This window comes from Ictalurus furcatus, chromosome 6 (assembly GCF_023375685.1).
Source record: "Ictalurus furcatus strain D&B chromosome 6, Billie_1.0, whole genome shotgun sequence".
Classification (NCBI taxonomy): Eukaryota; Metazoa; Chordata; class Actinopteri; order Siluriformes; family Ictaluridae; genus Ictalurus; species Ictalurus furcatus.
The window spans coordinates 24,501,111-24,519,863 of record NC_071260.1 but is presented as its reverse complement, the minus strand read 5'-3'; the positions used below and the strand labels follow the sequence as shown (position 1 = coordinate 24,519,863).

At 41.5% G+C, this 18,753-nt stretch overlaps 1 protein-coding gene across 3 annotated transcripts in view; it reads left to right on the top strand.

Moving 5' to 3' along the window:
* The window catches only part of pard3bb (par-3 family cell polarity regulator beta b), a 321,269-nt gene that overhangs the window by 84,909 nt on the left and 217,607 nt on the right, over window positions 1–18,753 (top strand). For all 3 annotated transcript variants that reach the window (XM_053627241.1, XM_053627242.1, XM_053627240.1), the window contains 2 exons: window positions 1,083–1,278; window positions 15,909–15,985. In XM_053627241.1, the coding sequence (XP_053483216.1) occupies window positions 1,083–1,278; window positions 15,909–15,985 (273 nt within the window). The remainder of the gene's footprint in view (window positions 1–1,082; window positions 1,279–15,908; window positions 15,986–18,753) is intronic.

Below are 18,753 nucleotides of genomic sequence, written 5' to 3'. Positions count from 1 at the left end.
ACATACACACACACACACACACACACTTGCATGCAGGTCTAAATGCAGATGTAGTTACTCTGTGATTGGCCTGGGATTCCTCTGTATAACACAGTGTGTGTACATGCAGATTGTCTACTGATGGACCTCATCACACACTGAGACTAAACACACACCGGCCATGCTGGGCTTCTTAAACATCCTCTATGATCCAGAAGGTGCACTTTAGGAAACGGGCTCGGAGAACAGCCTTAAATAGCTTTTACTCACCCTGGGTTTTGTTTTATGAGGAAACTAGTGGAAGGTTTAAAGTATCATTAAACGTACAAATATGATTTTTAAATGCATATCTCCTCGTGTATATAGATTGGTATCTGGGTCGAATTGGATATCAGGATGCAGAATGAATTATTTTAGATTTTTAAACCAACACTTTCTCGGAATTTCTTTTAAAAAACAAACAAACAAACAAACAAACAAAAAAAACCCCCATATCACATATACAAATTATTAAGAGGACGCGATGCTACCTGGAATCATGTAACCACAACCTGAGCTGACTAACAATCAACATGTTTAAAGTTGTTACAGTGTGCTACTAGATTACTATATATGCTACTTTTTAATGCTAGATTTGAGCTACTGTTGTATAAATAGCTGAGAATATGACAGTCTAACACTGAATGCTATTTGCGTCGTCTGTGAGAACTACAGGCTGGTTAACTGGCCAGCTAGCTCTTTGTGCCGCAGGAGGTGTTTAAATTTATATATCCTTCTTCTTATCCTGGCATTTCCAATAAGGACACAAAGTGCAGAAATGTTCTAAAGCAAAGCTTCTTGAGTGCTAAAGCACATATTAAACAGTTTAAATATGAATATCAGGTAGCGCCCCAAAGCCTGGCTCGGCTCCTTTCTGTTTCTGTTGGAAGTTTCTAGAATTCGCTCATATTTCACAGCTCTTGATGTGCAGCCAGCAAGTGGACCAAGTTTCAGTGTGTGAAGTTGCACATGCTTGTGAACACTGTGTGTATTTGTACTGAATGTCCTTTACCCCCGCGCTCTCTCTCTCTCTCTCTCTCTCTCTCTGTCTGTCTCTCCGATAGCTGATCGCAGTATACGAGGAACAAGAGGCCCGGCGAAGGGGAACGACGAGTCCCAGGAACAGCAGCATTAACATGAACACAAACGGCGGTGGTGCTCCAGGACAGCCGAGCCCTGAGCCCTACGACGCCGAACTGGTCTGTTTCCAGCCAATCCGTGGAGGGGAGATTGAAGTCAACTCCTCCGTGCTTAAATCCAGTACGTCACTTACATAAACAGAACTTCTGATGCATGATGGGACTGGGGAATAATTTTTATAATGCCAACCAGCCCTCAAAAAGAAGGAATATGAAAACTGCTCGCTTTTCACTATCCAGTAAATCTGCTCTTAACTTTACAGAAAGCATAGATTGGATTGTCATAGCTTGAAGGATTTCTCGGTTACGGCTGAGAAAGCGTCGCTGACGTTAATAATTGTCGAGGTTTACATTTCCATCGGCAATCTGGCCCTGCCGCAAGAGCCTCGTTTATAAGTGTCGATGCTTAGCAGACGTCTTTGACTCGTTCTTTGTTTAGAAGTTAATGAGGAATGTAATGACAGATTCTCATTTCTTTAAAGTTTGGAGGATAATGAGATTGGTAATAGAAGGAACATGGTGTTGTGTTAAGATGTAAATTCTCTCTCTCTCTCTCTCTCTCTCTCTCTCTCTCTCTCTCTCTCTCTCTCTCAAATTCTCTCTCATTGTGTCCCAGACTCCTCCGGCGTAATTGTGTGCCTCTGATTTGTTTCGCTGTCATGTTAGGGTAAATGTACTATCTGCATCATCTTGTTGCAGCATATGGGAAGTGGTATACTATACTAATCACATCTTTCACGGAGGCGAGGGTTGGAACCAAGTTTTACACACAAGCGTTCTTACCGAGGAGCAGCAGCAGAGAGAAAACAGCTAATAATTTAAGTGATCTGAATTCTCTGTCAGGGTTTTTTTTTTAATAGGCTTGGCTGCGGTAATTTTTTGAGCATGTGTCTCCTTTGACCTCAGAGCTCCGTTGTATGCCACAGGCTTATAAATGTCATAGGCAATGCAAAAACCATGTGCCGGCATCCCCCCAATGTCATATAATGCATGGGAGGTTGGACATGCTGTATAGTCGAATCCAAACTTGGGGAAGGTTGAAGGTGAAGGAGACATGGATCTGTGTGAGGTTGTGCAGTGTTGCGTGTGTGTGTGTGTTTCTGTCCTGCTCTTCAAGTGCCTTGTAAAACCCCCCCTTATGTTTTAAGTTTCATTGTAATAACAGACAGGGGCTTGTAACTTTGTTTAATGTGTTGGCCAGTGGATTTTTTTCATTGCAAGCCAGACATTCCTGAGCCCCCACCTGCAGTTTCTCCCGTTTCTGCAACACAACGGAGGTGTCGGCTGACAGAGTAATGTTTTTTTCCTTTTCGTTTGCCATGGCTGTAAATATGCAGTTTGTCATGTCTGCAGAATTGAACAAAGTTCTGTGTTGTGCAGGGAGGGAGAGATCATGCACGCACGCACACACACGCGAACGCACACACACGCGCACACACACGCACGCACACGCGTGCACACACACACACGCACACTCCTGGGGCACAAGGGTGTGACCAGTTGAGTTTATGATTCTGTATCTGACATTCTGGAGACTCACCTTCATGAGAATTGATTAAACAGATATCTTTATGATTGACACTTTTTTATTGATGTATTATCCATTTCTCTTTTCAGAATTGAAAAGGAGCGTGTACACACTATTTCTAAGGATGTACAGTACTGTGCAAAAGTTTTAGGCACAAGCAAAGAAATGCTGTACTAGAGCAAAGATGCCTGCAAAATATCGAAATGAAATGTTTCTACATTTAAAAAAAAAAAAAAAAAAAAAGGCTGTGGGGATTTGTACTCATTTAGCTACAAGAGCATTAGTGAGGTCAGGCGAGGAGGCCTGGGGTGCAGTCAGCGTTCCCAAAGGTGTTCAGAGGGATGCTCAATCAATGCTCTGTGCAGGACACTTGAGTTATTTCACTCCGACCTTGGCAAACCAAGTCTTCTTGGGCCACGTTGTGCACAGGAGTATTGCCGAGTAACAGGTTTGGGCCTCGTAGTTCCAGTGAAGGGAAATCTTTAAAGCTACAGCATACAAAGACATTTTAAACATTTGTGTGCTTCGAATGTTGCGGCCACAGTTTCAGGGAGGAACACACATGGGTGTGATAGTCAGGTGTCCACATACTTTTGGCCATCCAGTGTATTTCTGTCTCATTTGTCAGAATGAATTGTACTGTTTGATTCGACTTAAATTTTCATAACATTTATATAAAATTCATGTTCAAATATTTATGGTTCAGCGTTCTACTTTCTACCAGACACAGTCAATCTAAGCACTCGTTTCCTAAACGTTTTGATCCCGTGACCCTTATTCTTCATGTAGCAAAAATGTTTACTTTGACGTATTTAAAATAATCATTAATTAAATAAAAAATATTGCAAATGATTAAGTATGTGTATATATAATGTGTGTGTGTGTGTGTGTGTGTGTATGTGTGTTCAATGGAACGTGATATGCCAGAGCCAATTTGCAGTTCTCACCTGGTGTCCCACTGAAGCTAGGCAGGGTTGAGCCTGGTCAGTACCTGGATGGGAGAGCTCCTGGGGAAAACTAAGGTTGCTGCTGGAAGTGGTATTAGGAAGCCAGTAGGGGGCGCTCACTCTGTGGTCTGTGTGGGTCTAATGCCTCAGTATAGTGAAGGGGACACTATACTGTAAAAACAGTACCGTCTTTCAGATGAGACGTTAAACCGAGGTCCTGACTCTCTGTGGTCATTAAACATCATGGGGCAGTGGTGGTTTAGCGGTTAAGGCTTTGTGTTAATGATCAGAAGGTCAGGGATTCAAGCCCCAGCACTGCCAAGCTGGCACTATTGGGCCCTTGAGCAAGGCCCTTAACCCTCTCTGCTCCAGGGGCGCTGCATCATGGCTGACCCTGCGCTCTGACCCCAGTTTCCTAACATGCTGGGGTATGTGAAGAAAAGAATTTCACTGTAATGTATATGTGATCAATAAAGATTCATCATCATTATCATTATCCCCCAATATAAAGCACTTTGAGTGTCTAGAAAAGCGCTATATAAATGTAAATGTAACTAACTTCAGATTCAGCCACAGAAACCCACACTAATGTCTTCCTGTAGCTTAAATTTAGCTAGATTTGACAGATTTTAGTATAAAATCTGCCAACATTTTCTTGTCTTGACAGGCTAAATTCTAACTTGCATTTACATTTTTATCCTCACTATACAGGGAATAAGTGTATGAATAAAATTTTTTTTTTTGGGCATAATTTATCCTCTAGTACAAGTCTCAGTAATTGAGCAGTTAAAAAGGATGTGTAAATTCAAAGAAATGTTTGGTACTGTTGATATTTTTCAGTCAAAACAGCTTTTTAATTATAAGCTGATGTACACTGTAGAAACTGTGGAATCTTTTAAGACGATCACAATGTGTTTAAAAAATCGAATTATTTTTTTCCCCCATCGTTAATGATCATACACACTTCTGTAAATGTAAGAAATGAGGGTGAAACCAGTAGAGCTTGGAATTCTTTAAATGCCATTTTGACACTTGCATCATCTGAAAGTGATATTATCTGTGGATGTTACCTGCATATCCAGATATCTGAATATCAAGGTAATAGAAAGATGCGTGCACACACATTTGGTTTGATGTGCTGGTATTTCCCTGAGGCCGCCTCTCATTGCCCACCGATACGGCCTCACTAAGTGGATTATCACTGTGGTTTGAGTGAATGCTCAGCATCCAGCCATCCGTGAACACAGGAGGAATTTGTGGCTCTGCAGTCCCAGCACAGTCCTGTGTCCTCCCCCTTCATTGAGCTCCATGATGACCCGTGAAATCCCCCAATGAAACCAGTGTGCTAATACTATTTTATGCTTTACTGGTTTGTTTTATTACTTCAATTAGTTCGCAAAGCAGAACGCTACAAAGAGGAAAAATCAATTTCACCTTTTTGAAGAGTCTCCTGCCAGAGACTAGCGTGTGAGCTGGGACGGATGGCAGGTTTTGGATGCGAGTTTTATTGAAATATTCAAGGGAAAGGTGAGGATTCAGTATCGCAGAGGTGCCTTTGGATATTTTCAGTCGCATCCTGACCTGTGTTCGGGCCCTCTGTTAGTGTGTGGTAACACTAGGTTGAGCGTTAATGTTATGTGTAAGGATGCTGCTTTTTATCTGCTTGTGGTCTCTGAATGTGTTTTTTCTTTTTTTTAAACTATGAATGTTGCCTTGATAAGCCTGAACAGAGGTTTTACAGAAAGCACTAGAGTTGTCTGGGCTGCATACACTCAATCGCGGGATAAGTGAGCGCATGGAACCTGTGGCTCATGTCTCTCAAACGAGTTGTGATGGATAAAGACAATTGAACAAGTGAACTGAGGGAGATGTTCGCTAGAACAAAATGTCTTATGACACAACCAATCCTGTAGATTTTTGTAACTCTCACAGTTGACACTGCTTAGCACTTCAAAGACTGCTGCATTTGAATTTTAGATTTTCCAAGTAGGAAAAACCCAAGAAAACACCCCCTTAACTCATAATTCCTACTCGTAAACTCGGGAACATCTCAATGCTGAGTTCATCAAGGGACCACAAATTCATGCTTGACTGGGTTAAGGTCCCCCCCCCCCCCCCCCCCCCCCGATGAAGTCCTTTGGTGAGTTGGCAGTGTTTGGTTCCTTGTCTTGCTGCATGATGAAGTTCCTCCCAATTAGATTGGATGCATTTCTCTATAAATTGGCAGACAGTGTTTCTGTAGACTCCTGAATTCTTTCAGCTGCTACCGTCACGAGTTAAATCATCATTAAACATTACTGAGCTTATTCCTAAAGCAGCCATACAAGCCCAACCATAACACTACCTCCACCATGTTTCACAGATGAGCTTGTATGTTTTATATCACGGGCGGCAGATCCTTCATCTCTCCACACTAGATTGGTTCCAGCACTTTTGTGGCTCATCTCTGTATTTCATTGCAAATTCCAGTCTGGCCTTCTGATTCTTACTGCTGTTGAGTGGCTTGCATCTTGTAGAATGGCTGCTATATTTCTGATCTCAACGTCTTCATCGAGCAGTGTATTGTGATGCCTTCACCCCTGCCCTGTGGAGGTTGTTGGTGATGTCACTGACTGTTGTTTTTGGGTTTTTCTTCACAGCACTTACAACGTTTCGGTCATCAACTGTTTTATCCTTTTTAACAACAAATGCAGTCTTCACAGGTGACACCCAGGATTCAAGCCAAGAGTAGACATTGAGCGCTATTAAATAATTAAACATCTAACAGGGCACACCTTAGGACACCAAGAAACGACAGTCGTTCACGTGTTCCAATATTTTTGATCACTTGAAAAATGGGTGGGTTCAAACAAAAGGTGCCATGTTCTAAATGGTTTAACATGTCTAGATGTAAATATCAGGAAATGAAAGCTGAGATTCTGATCTATCGCCTCAGTCATCTTTTAATCTCAAACCCAAATGTCTGCAGTGTATAGCAGAAAAAATAAAGACATGGCCTTGCCGTTCCAATACTTTCTGAGGTGGGACTGTATATTCTCAGTCATATTTTAACTCGTGTTATCCGTTGCATTTTTTTTTTTCGTTACGATATTACAGATAAATGTGTGGGAAGATTAATATAAACATTCTTTTTGCATTTATGTTTTATGTATATTTTTACAGTTCTTACAGTACTGTAAAATATGTCTTATGGTCTTTTGGGTTTTTGTAGGCTTTAAAATATTGTTTAGAGCTGGATTTGTGCATCAGGAAATACATATCCGTTAAGAATCAAATCAATTCTGAATGATATTGGAAGCATGTATGAGGATAAGATTTCATTGGTCATGTCACCATGCCTAAACCATGGGACTTTATTTTGTGGCACAGGCTTTTGTCGTTGTTTGATATTTTCCCCATTACTAATGCAGACTACTGCCACTGCCGTAGTTATTTCCTTTCACACAGACACAGAATGTTCATTCTTATCGTCACTTGTAGTTCTTTGACAGGTTTCCCGCTAGTTTCTTGGCGTGTCATCGTTCTAGTACTCAGGTGTAATACTAGTCATTACACTTGTGCTGTACTGGCAAATTGCTGCCATAGGCCTTCCTGTTGAGAGCTTATAAGTGTAGATTTATGTGGAATGGAAATATGTACAACGGCCAAAGCAGTGTTTATTGAGACAGGTGTAATTTGTTCTCATCTATCTGCTCGATCAGTTTGCACACAGTAAGAGTGTAAGTTTTGAGAGCTGTGTGTCTCAGCAATAATGGGACAGCATGGCATATTGCAGTTGTCTTGCTTCATACTGTGATTGTGATGTCTTGTGATTGTGATATATATATAAAGCAAAACTGAAACCTGGTTAAAAATTGACCTAAATAAGTTCTGTATGTTCCATCAAGTAAAATATTTGCTCGATTAAGAAACTAATGTGAAACATTCGAGTACTCCTAATGCATAATAATCTGGATAGTTATTTAATAAATGGTTTATTTCTGTTTATTTTCAGCCTGTGATATCCCTATAGCACGGTCAATATTGTGATAGCAATCTATGAAGCAGCCGTTGTATGCCTGCAGGGGTGTGTAGGGTCGTGACTCCGTCCCTCCCTATCACTGTGGGATGATTGGAGCATATTGATCCCTGGACTGCTGCTTGCCTGCTCCAGGGGGAGAGAGGGGTGTTATCAGAAACTCCCACTGAGCAAGTCACACTAAGGCAGGATCGGCCTCAGAGACATGGTTGTGTGGACACATGTAAAAACACACCCACACAGAGTTCACATTACGGGAACACAAACGCTTGTGGCTAAAAACTTTAATCAGTATGTGACTGTGCACTGGAGGGTTTGGTCCTAATAAGGCAGGGATAATGTCTAGTTTTTAAACAAGCCAGTGGATAACAGTCTGAAAGCTTATTGATATTCAAAACACATTTCTTGCTTTTTTGAAATGTTTTTTTTTTTTTTAAAGTTGCAGTTTGTTTCGAAATAGAAATGCCCAAGTTAGATAATTGTTGTTGAAAATCACTCATTTTGGTGCATTTAGCAATTAATTTGTATTTGTTAACTTCAGGCCCGAGATTTAAGGCGAAATCATCAATGGCAGGGATATTCGCTCTGCTCTGCGTCTTTAACTCTGTTTGCGTCATTTGGTGCCATGTCATTTCTGACCGGTCTCAGGGTTGCTTGATCCTCTGTGCCACTATGTGCACACTTTGTCTGGTGCTTGTGCATATACGATCTCAGGTTTAACGTTTCCTTTTTAAAACATCTCCCTGTCACTTCCCAGGAGAGGAACCGCTCCATACAGCCCGCAGAGCACCATATCTGTGCTAAGGTCTTAACGTCATCTTTAAAGAGTAAAAAAAAAAAAAAACCCACAAAAGTAATAGGATAGTTATAGCATTTAATCCAGCTTCTTGATTCACAAGGCTATGCTCCTTCATGTTTACGCTCGAACACTGCCAAGATTAGAACTTTATTCAAGGCTGATGTCTGACGACGCAACTTTGTGTATCACTCTTCCCCAAAGTGGAGCTCGATGCAGTTTTTCTTATAAAATTTGTTCGCGAGAACCAATTGGGCCTTATGAAACATTCAGCATGAAACGAACTGAATTATTACCCGAGTGTTCAGTCTAAAAGGTTCACGAAGGGAACACCTGATATCTGATGGTCTGATTTGTCGATCTATTTGATGACGTGTGCGCAGGGTTTGAGTCTGTGGGTAGGGGTCTTTCAGATGCCTGATGCTGTCTTTAACCTCAGTGTCTCTATGTTGGTTTAGGCCAGAAGGTAATGTGTCCCTCAGGAGGTGCTGAAGCAGAGAGGCAGTGAATTACCTTTGACATTCTGAACCCATCTCCTCTAACACACGCAGCTGTCTGCTCTCCATCACGACCTAAGAGTTCACTGAGGTTTCAGCGTGTAAACATCTCTGCTGTGATCCATCCATAACCTAAAAACAGCAGTCAGTCACTCTGTCAACCAGGAGATCAGACGGAAAGAGAGCACGAGAGAGAGAGAGACCAAAATACGCATATAAAAAGAGACAATGAGCAGAGGCAGAAGAGAGAAGGAGGGGAAAGAGAGAACGATTTGAAAGAGGTGCTGGCAGAGATGAACTCAAAGTTCTTGTCATTTGTAGGGGTTTGAAATGTACACAGTATGATACGAATATCACGGGTATTGCCCAGGTATTATGGTATTAAACGACCATTTACAATCACGTAGTGGGAAATGAAAGTAAGTTTTATTATGATTTGTATACGAGTATGTCATTTTTTTCCAGATAGCATTAAAGAATTTTGAAATCATCCTCACGGCTGCATCGGGAAGCTGCCGCACGGGTGAGATGGACTTTAGCAGGAAACATGACGAGCACATCACACATGACGCTGTTGCTGAATTAACAAATTCAAAAAGACTGGGAGTGTTGTGGACCAACCGAGGAGTGGACGTCCAGGAACTTCCACTGACGAAGGCACGGTTGACGTTTTTTGATGGCGTAAATAGTCCCCTATGAATGGAGACTTTTGGGACACGCTGTGCATACACAGTATTTGTCCTTTACAAATACACTTCCTTAGCCATGCAAGTTGCGTTTGGTCATTAGTAGGTCACATGACCACAACATGTATGTGATAAGAGCTCAAAAAACTTCCTTAAAGTGTCCTGTCCTTTTAATCATTTATATTTTATTTTTCTACATTTTAAACTCGTCGTGTCTTTGTACTGAAGCAGAGGCACGAAAACTCTTTTCCCCCACAGGATATGTTGGAATTTTTACCAAAAGATGTTTTTTAGGACGACCTTATCACTTCATCGTTAAAGATGAAATGGTGACTGTAAGGAAAAGCAAAAACAGACAGAAATGCATGTTAATGAGTGGTTTGAAAACCTCAGCGGTGAAGTAACAGTCTGATCATACACCATGACTAACTGTAACAACCCTAGCCAGTTCATAGAGGGCTAGAGCTGAAGAAGTGGAGAGGAAGTGCGTGCTTTAGCTCAATAAGCCCTGTCTGGTAAAGCATGTCTGGAGAGGCTCACCTGAAGCCGTGTAGATGTGCTCATTGTCAGCAGCATGTGAGAGGAAGCCTCTGAGACTGGTTATCTCCTGCACAGCCAGATCTGCCCACTTTCATCACGCCTGACACATTTATGAAAAGCGCCAGGCTATAACCTCAACCTCTTGTCCAGTACGAGCATGTGTCTGTGTGATAAAGCGCAGATTTACTTAGGTGGTGAACAGACTCTCGGACCGTGGTGACCCGGCGCAGGGAGGCCTCGCGTATCAGAAGCGCACACTTTAGACACGGCTCTAAATCACCGCTGTCACGGCTCATCAAGTGGAAACGATTAGAGGATGCTAGAAAGAGACGATGTTTGGTTTTTTTGTTTTTTTTTTAGTTAACATACGTGAATTTGCTTCATCAAATACAACTTGTGCGTTTGTGAAGTCGGACCTTGGAATTGATGACTTTTCTATTTATGACTTTCTGTTGGATTGGCTCTCTTCCTTTTCCCCCTTTTACACGCTCATTGTTTCTAAGAAACATCTGATTGAAAGCATCATTGATTTTTTCCATTTATGGCTCCAGGTTTAAGTGCATCATGGGTGCTTTTTAAATCCTGATCAATATTTGACCCTGCAAATATTTTTGACATGTATACGTTATGTATATGTTTAGTGAATACCCCAGAGACCCCATGCTGGCCACAATATCATTTCAATGTTTTATGAGGTATGACTTCACAGTCTGTCACGCTTCTGCACTTTCATAAGCCATCCTTAATGGTCTTCATAAGCAGCACCCCATGAAACTGTGTTTTTTTTGTTGTTGTTGTTGTTTTTTTTAACTTGCGTTTTCTTAGATTTTATTCCAGCTGGTGTTGCATTTATGCAAGGCATTAAATATTTAAGGCATGTGAACTATTTTTATCATAGCCTCTAAACCTAATAATATTTGACAATCTATTTTATAAATGAATCACACATTCCCTCGTGCTTGCAGCAGAATGAAAAAGAGAGAGTTGGTTGAAAATAAACCTGGTGGAATATGGGGGGTTGGGGGGGGGGTTGAGTAAAAAAGAAAAAAATAGATGAAATGAAGAAGAGGTGGGGAGAGAAAGCGAGAGAGTGAGAGAGAGAGATCGAGCCCAGAGTGAACTAAAAAGCGAGATGGATGAGACGACAGAGAGATACTCTGATGACTAAAGACCCCCAGGGCTGCAGTTTTAGCCCACAGAGCACAACGTTCTCCGAGTCCCTCTCCATCTTCTCAATCTCTCAGCCTGGATCCACACTCCTCAGCTTCCTGACATTTCCATCCATTATAAACCCACTCTAATGGTTCCACACTGCTGCCTGATGAATTGGGAGCTGAGGATCCGCATCTGAATGAACAAAAAAAAACCAAAAAAAAAAAAACCCAGCATACGGAGCGGGAAGTTGGCAGTGCCAGCCCACTCTGAAATCTAATCTCCGTCTTCAGAGGCGATCACAAGCTGCGCTAGGCTAATGGCTGAGAGTGATGAATGCTGGGGAAGAGGTGTGTCTCATGCTTGAGGGACAGCCTGTCTGTGGGGCATAGATGCTTAGTGCTGCTGGTTGATGGTGGTATGTAGTAAAGGCTGAGCAACATGACGATGTAATATTATTATTTATGATACATGTCGCATTACACTTTTCTCGAACTTTTATATTTAAAATAGCAATTACAAACCCTGATCAGAACCAGCTTATTGTGATTCATATTACGTATTGTAGAAACATCTATATGATACATTTTTCATAACACCCACTACTAGTGTGTATAAAGAAAGTCAGACTAATGTGTGTGCATGGGTATTTGAATACCAGGTTAATACTGACATCACTGTTTGGGTATTGTCTTATGCCTTTTGTCCTCTTAAATGAGAAATATATATTTTTTAAAAACGCTAGGGCTGGGAAATATATGATACGATATATGATCTGTTCATGTGCTGATTAAGGCTTTTTTTTTAACTGATTGATATCGGCTTTTTTTGAGCGCTAACCTACTCCTGATCGTTTGCTTTACATCAGCTGTCACGGAGAGCACAGTTTGTGGCAGGATTACGCAGCTAAAATGTCCCTGCAGTGTAGAAATACATATTTTAAATTCGATGATGAAGCAGTTCAGCAGTCGCTTGTCTAAAATGCGAGCATTTTGCAAGGAGGTAGCAACAGAGCTGCGTTCAATACTACCAGATTGATACGGCACCTGAAAACTAAACACTCGACGGAATACAGCGAGTTCACTCGGGTAACTCGGGCAAAGGCTGCACCGAAGCAACACGCACTGGAGGATACTTCTAAAATTCAATTCAATTCAATTCAATTTTATTTGTATAGCGCTTTTTACAATAGACATTGTCTCAAAGCAGCTTTACAGAAATATCAACATGGTATACAGATATTAAAGGTGCGAATTTATCCCAACTGAGCAAGCCACTGAGTGGCGACGGTGGCAAGGAAAAACTCCCTAAGATGTTTTAAGAGGAAGAAACCTTGAGAGGAACCCGACTCAGAAGGGAACCCATCCTCATCTGGGTAAAAGGAGAGAGAAATTTCCTCTCCTGGAATTTCTAAGATAAGAGTCATGGCTCTTATTTGATAAGGTCCGTAGAAAATAATTTTAGTTTGTTTACTTCAAGGTATATTGTATTCAGGCAGTTGTTTTTCTTAATGCATTGCAGAGCAATTCAGTTGTTAAGCATGTACATTGGATTGATTTTAATAGCTTTAATGTACTTGACGTGTGCACCTAGCACTAGGAAAATACTGGTATGGGATCGGACTCTGTATCGGCAGTTACTCAGTATTCGGGGGCGAATAAAAACTTGATCGGGACATCCCTAAAATTTATGTCACGGTTGACTTTTTTGAGATGTCGTATATCGTGAATATGAAAATAAAACAAGTAAACAATTGCAAACTGACTGGAAGCAGCTGATTTTATATTGTTCAAATTATATAACAAATTTTAATTGTAAAAGTTTAAATGTTTGTAAATTTATACAGCTTTTATTTTTCTCATTTTCAGTTACATTTTTTTTTATATAAATAAAACATTTTAAATCTAAAACTACAGAAATAATTTGGTTACACATTTGTTTATTAGTATGATTATTTTTGCAACAGTTTTCTTTATTGCAGCACTGCTGTAATGCTGGCAGTTTGTGAGCAAACCTCTATACATCATGATGCATATTGTGGATCTGTTTTCATAGCGGGAGCACAGAGCAGTACTGCTGTGTTAGAGGTGCGTACCAGCACTAAATAAAAATCATGGGAACTGTGTTTTCTTTGCTCTCTTGTGAGTTGGAACGGCCGGTCAGATATGAAGGTCACAGAACAACAAAAAAAAAAAAGCTAAAACAAGGTTCCTGTGTTTTCCTTCACTCGTTTAGTAAATATAACATGATGAGTTTATCTGTACTGACTCGCCACTGTGATCAGCCTGCTAATCCTCATCATATCATCTCATCAACACTTTGCCCACAGATATCATAGTACTGTAGTGGTTAGAAGGTCCATGAAGACGTATGTATGACTACAGGATAAAATACTGACCTGATATTCAGTAAAGCTTTTGCTGTGTGTATTTCTGTTCTGTTCTGTCAAGCACATAAACACACAAACATGATAAATGTCACTATGGTAGTGGAAAAATCGGCGCAATCAGCTCACTAGCTCCCTAGGCGGTGAATCAGTATATCGTGTACATGAATTTGGGCACTAGTAAGGAGTCTCACTACACAATCGGACGATGATGACTCAAATTCCGGCCACGTGATTACGTACTCGTGTTGTAAAACGTCAGCACTGGCATTTATCAACAACAGGCAGCACCGATATCTTCCTGAATCTATATGTCGTATACATTTGTTTGCTTAATCACACATGTTTCTGTCAAGCAGGTACTTCAAGCAGGATCATACATTAGCTAACGGATTAAAAAAAAAAAAAAAATCATGAAACACTTGAAATACTCATACAAGCCACGTATAGAACGTCAAGTTAAAAATCACTTGCGCTATAATTATTTGAGCTACAATAACAAGCTAATTGCATTTGTAGAAGTTCGTCTGCCGTTTTATTTTCAAGCTGAGAAGCTTCAGAAAATATGATGCCATTTGCAGTAAGGTAACATAGTGAGCATCGATGCTCCCTGGTGTTTTTTTAGGTGCATTGTGGGATTTTGGCGTTATGTAGATTATGGCTTATTTGAGCCATAGTCCATTTTTATATTTACAGGAGTGGGTACGATCTCTTTCCTTCACGTTCATTATATGTCTGTCTATCTGTGTATATCTGTCTGTCAGGTTAATTTGAGAATGCTGGGATTTGAACTCAAAACGTTCCTGCAGAGCGACTCCTGCGCTGTATATCTGTCCGTCTGCGTCAGTATATTCTTGTTGAAGCTCTGGGCACGTACAGTTTGGAGGAGTTTTCTCTCCCACTGAGCTCGTTATCATCATCACATAAGAGGATGTCCCTCAACGTCTCGGCGATTATGCCCTTGATGAAGTGGTGTTTGTTAGATCTGTAGCCTTCCATCAAGGCCGTGCTCCCGTGCTGGCCCGTTTGTTAGGGATAATTGTCGTGCTGGAGAGGAGCCTCACGATGGCTGTCCCTCTGAGCAGCTGAGGCCTGCTGTAAAGCCAGAGTCCCTTTATTCTCCCCATACCCCCTGTGGTGGCAAGCAGGCAGAGATGGAGCCATGACGGAGGAGATCAGGCTCAACGGAGCCTGTCCTTGCAGGCCAGGAGGAAACATGGCCACTGGAGCATGTAGGGACTGGGCAGTGAGGAGGCAATGCTGGATGACACGGTTCAGTGTGATTGGGAACAGATCACATCCTGAGGAAACTCTCTCTCTCTCTCTCTACGACTCAAAACAGGCTGTAAAAGTTGCGCAGGTGTTTTGTAATGATTGATTTGGTTGTGAAGAGTTATTCAGAGAACTATGCCTGCTAGTTGCGTTCTCGGGTCCCTGAGCAGTCTTTCCTGCAGGAAAGAAAAATTAAGTCATTTTTGCATGTTTTCCTTCAATTTTTCAGTGAAATGGCTGTTGTTGAACCCTCCGAGGTCTTTTATTCAAAGTGCTGTTGCATGTGTTTTTTAAAGGTTTGTAAAAGGCAACAAATTTGAAAACGTGGTGTGCTTGAGGGAGGCAGTGGCTCAGAATTGACAAAGTATAATGTCGACGTCCCAGACACGGTCGCCACTGCTGTGTGTGCTGCTCAGAAAAAAAAACAACATAATATTCCATTCGACCCTTCTGGCTGTTGCTCTATTCTTCCTTCCCTCTATCCCCCCATCCCTCCATCTTTTGACATGTCCATTGTCCCTAAGAAGTATATTACTCAGTGTCAGTTTCTCTCTCTCTCGCTCTCTCTTTCTCTCTCTCTCTCTCTCTCTCTCTCTCTCTCTCTCACACACACGCACACACGCGCCCGCACGCACACGCAAACTCCATCTCTAACAGCATGTGATAAATAAACTGATAATATGCAGAGACATGAACAACAAACAGTGGGAGAACAAATGTGTAGTCATGAAGTGCACTAGTATTTTGCTGGTGCGCATGTTGCTGAGGTTTTCAGAACGCGCTTCTGATTTTTTTTTCCCACAGTTATTTATTATTTTTTTTTGCTGACAGTGTATTATTTAATGAAAGAATGAAAGTCACTTTTAACCGTTGTGATTACACTCTGATTGCAGCCTTGAAATGACTGTGTGTGTGTGTGTGTGTTTCAGGCACACCTCTTATGGTGAGGAGCAGCAGTGACTCAGCTCTGGGCCCCTCGGGAGAGAACGGACCTGCACACTGTGAGGTACCTACTGACGGACCATCTCTAACACACACACACACACGCACGCATTACTCACATCATACGTTCTGATATAATATATACAGTATATTTTACTACTAATGGTATTACTACTGCTGGTACTATTGCTACTACTTCTAGTACTTCTATAATTGCAGATACTATTGCCATTATTACTACTACAGCTGTTACTACTAACATCACTATCACTTCACTTACTATTACTACTGCTACGACTAATAATTCAACTAATACTATCACTAATACTAGTACTATGATTACCATTGCAGTTGCTCTTACTACACAACTACTACTAGTTCTACTACTACTAAAAAGATTTCATAATAATAATAGTACTACTACTATCCTGATTCATCTTTCATGCGTTAAACCGAAGCTCAAAGGACTCAAATAAAAATTAACAGAACAAACTACATGAATATATGATCAAAATTTATGGTTTTAGTGGTGAATCATTGGCTCGGAGAACAACATCCTGTCCTTCTTTAAGAAGCCGCAAACTTCTCAAAGCCTTGAGTCCTTTGTTTGCGAAGGATTTTTGGGAAATCTTGCTCTTTAATTACTCCTTTGTTTGGCATGAAAAGATGAAATGAAAGTGTCTGTTTTGTGTGGAAGTGTTTATGAGAAGGCAGCAGATTTCATGCCAAAAACAAATATTCATCAACTATGCTTATTTTAACACAATCATTTGCTTGTATTCACGTTTCGTCTATATACATTTATATGCCTCCTCTTTCACGCTACAATAATAAAGAGGGAGTGGGGGTAGGCAAACGATTCTATTGAATTGGAGGACGAGTGAAGTGGTAGTGGTGGAAGGTATGGATGTGTTTATGGTGCTTTCCTGAGTTAGCGGAGTGTCCTGTGTATTTGTCTCTGAGAGCGAGCAGTCGCTCCCACTGTCCTGCTTAATGGCCTGATTCCAGATAGATGGAGTTTTTTTATTACCACCATGTTGCTCATTCGAGTCATTTTAGGGGAGCACAATGAATGACAATACACTTCACTCTCTTTAGTCTCTTAGTTTTCCTCTTGTTTTCTTCTCTTTTTTTTTTTGTGCTTACTTTTGGCCATTCTGTTACATTTTTTCCAACGTTCTTTACTTTTTTCACGAGTGGCCAAACTGTCTGCTTTATGCATTCCCTCCCTTTCCTCCGTTATGGGAAACATTACGTAGGATATCTCTGTGCAACCACAGAGCGCTCCTGGTTGCACCCCGATGTCCAGCCAGGCCTTGGTTTCCCATGCTTCTGAGACTGTTGGTGGGCAGGCCATAGCAACTTCCGCTCTGGAAGAATCTGTTCTCACAGATGGACTGCACTGTTTGGCACCCGGACCCAGCTTGTCTGCAGCTTTTGGGGCCAGCTCTCTTTTAACTGAGTGTGAACCTGCCGCTGTTCATACCATAACTACTGCTAGGGCTACATCCACACGTCAGTTCTATCCAATATTATAATATTGGTCGTTTTTCTCTTCATGGCGCAGGGATCGTTGGGTGGATCCTACACGTTGTGAAGTTCTAAGAGTTCTCAGTTTTTTGCAACATTTTTTTGGATTCAGGCAAGGCAGCCTCCATGTGAAAGGTGCATGTCGCAGCCACTTCTGCATATCACATGCCAATTAATAGTTCCTCTCTTGGTTCCCATTCTCTTGTTTGTAGTTTTTTGAAGGGTGCGAGACGGCTAAAACGGCCCGTAACCCACATTTTCCTGGGTGGGATTTACAGCTTGTACTTGATTTTGTCTGTTTTCTGACATTCGAGCCTTTGTAGACAGCTGATCTGAAGTGGATATCCCTTTTGCATGCATCGTCTGTTAGCGAGTTATGCATGCGTTGGCTTCCGGAGGATTCTGGTGTTGTACTTTGACCAAACTAAATTTCGATCAATCTGCCTGCTTTTTATTCTACAGTTCAATCAGATCAGTCAAGGGATCTCCTCCTGTGTCCTGTGCGAGCCTTGTGGTGTTATGTGGCTGCTACTGTTCACCCTAGTCTAACAGATTAGCTTTTTTTTTTGTTGTGGTGGTGCCTGGAAAGGAGCCACCATATCGAAACAGAGTTTATCAAATTGGATTATGGAAGTGATCACTATAGCATATAAGAGTCCAAAAGCCTCTGCCAGGTGGTATCTCTTGTCATTCCTTTAGAGCTGTGTCTACTTCCTGGGCTGCTTTTAGAGGGGTTTCTATGGCGGATATCTGTGCAGCTGCTACGTGGACTTCTCCGTGTGCCTTTGCCCGCTTCTACAAGCTCAACGTTGTTACCCCTCATACTTTCAGATCAACGGTTCTTCAGGAGCAACCTTGAGTATTTTTTAGTTGGATAGCATTTCTCATGACTACGTTGGTAAAGCACCACCTCTGGTGGTCAGGATGAATGAAACGGAAAGCTAGTTACGTAGGTAACTGTGGTTCTGTGAAGTCCGGATGACCACTAGAGTTCTTTGTCACTCGGAATTCTGAGCTAATGTGGCTGTTACCGTCGAGGCTCAGCCTACATCGCTACGTGATTTTATTGGTATATTAACTCGACCTGTATAGCTGCTGCTGCGATAATCCACCAGTGCTAAAGCACCGCCTCTTGGCAGTCATCCGGAATTCACCGAACCACAGTTACCTACGTAACTAGAATTCCACAAAAAGAACATCATACCTACGGTCAAGCATGGTGGTGGAAGTGTGATGGTGTGGGCATGCTTTGCTGCTTCAGGGCCTGGGCAAAATTAAAGTTTTGTAGTGGCCTAGTCAAAG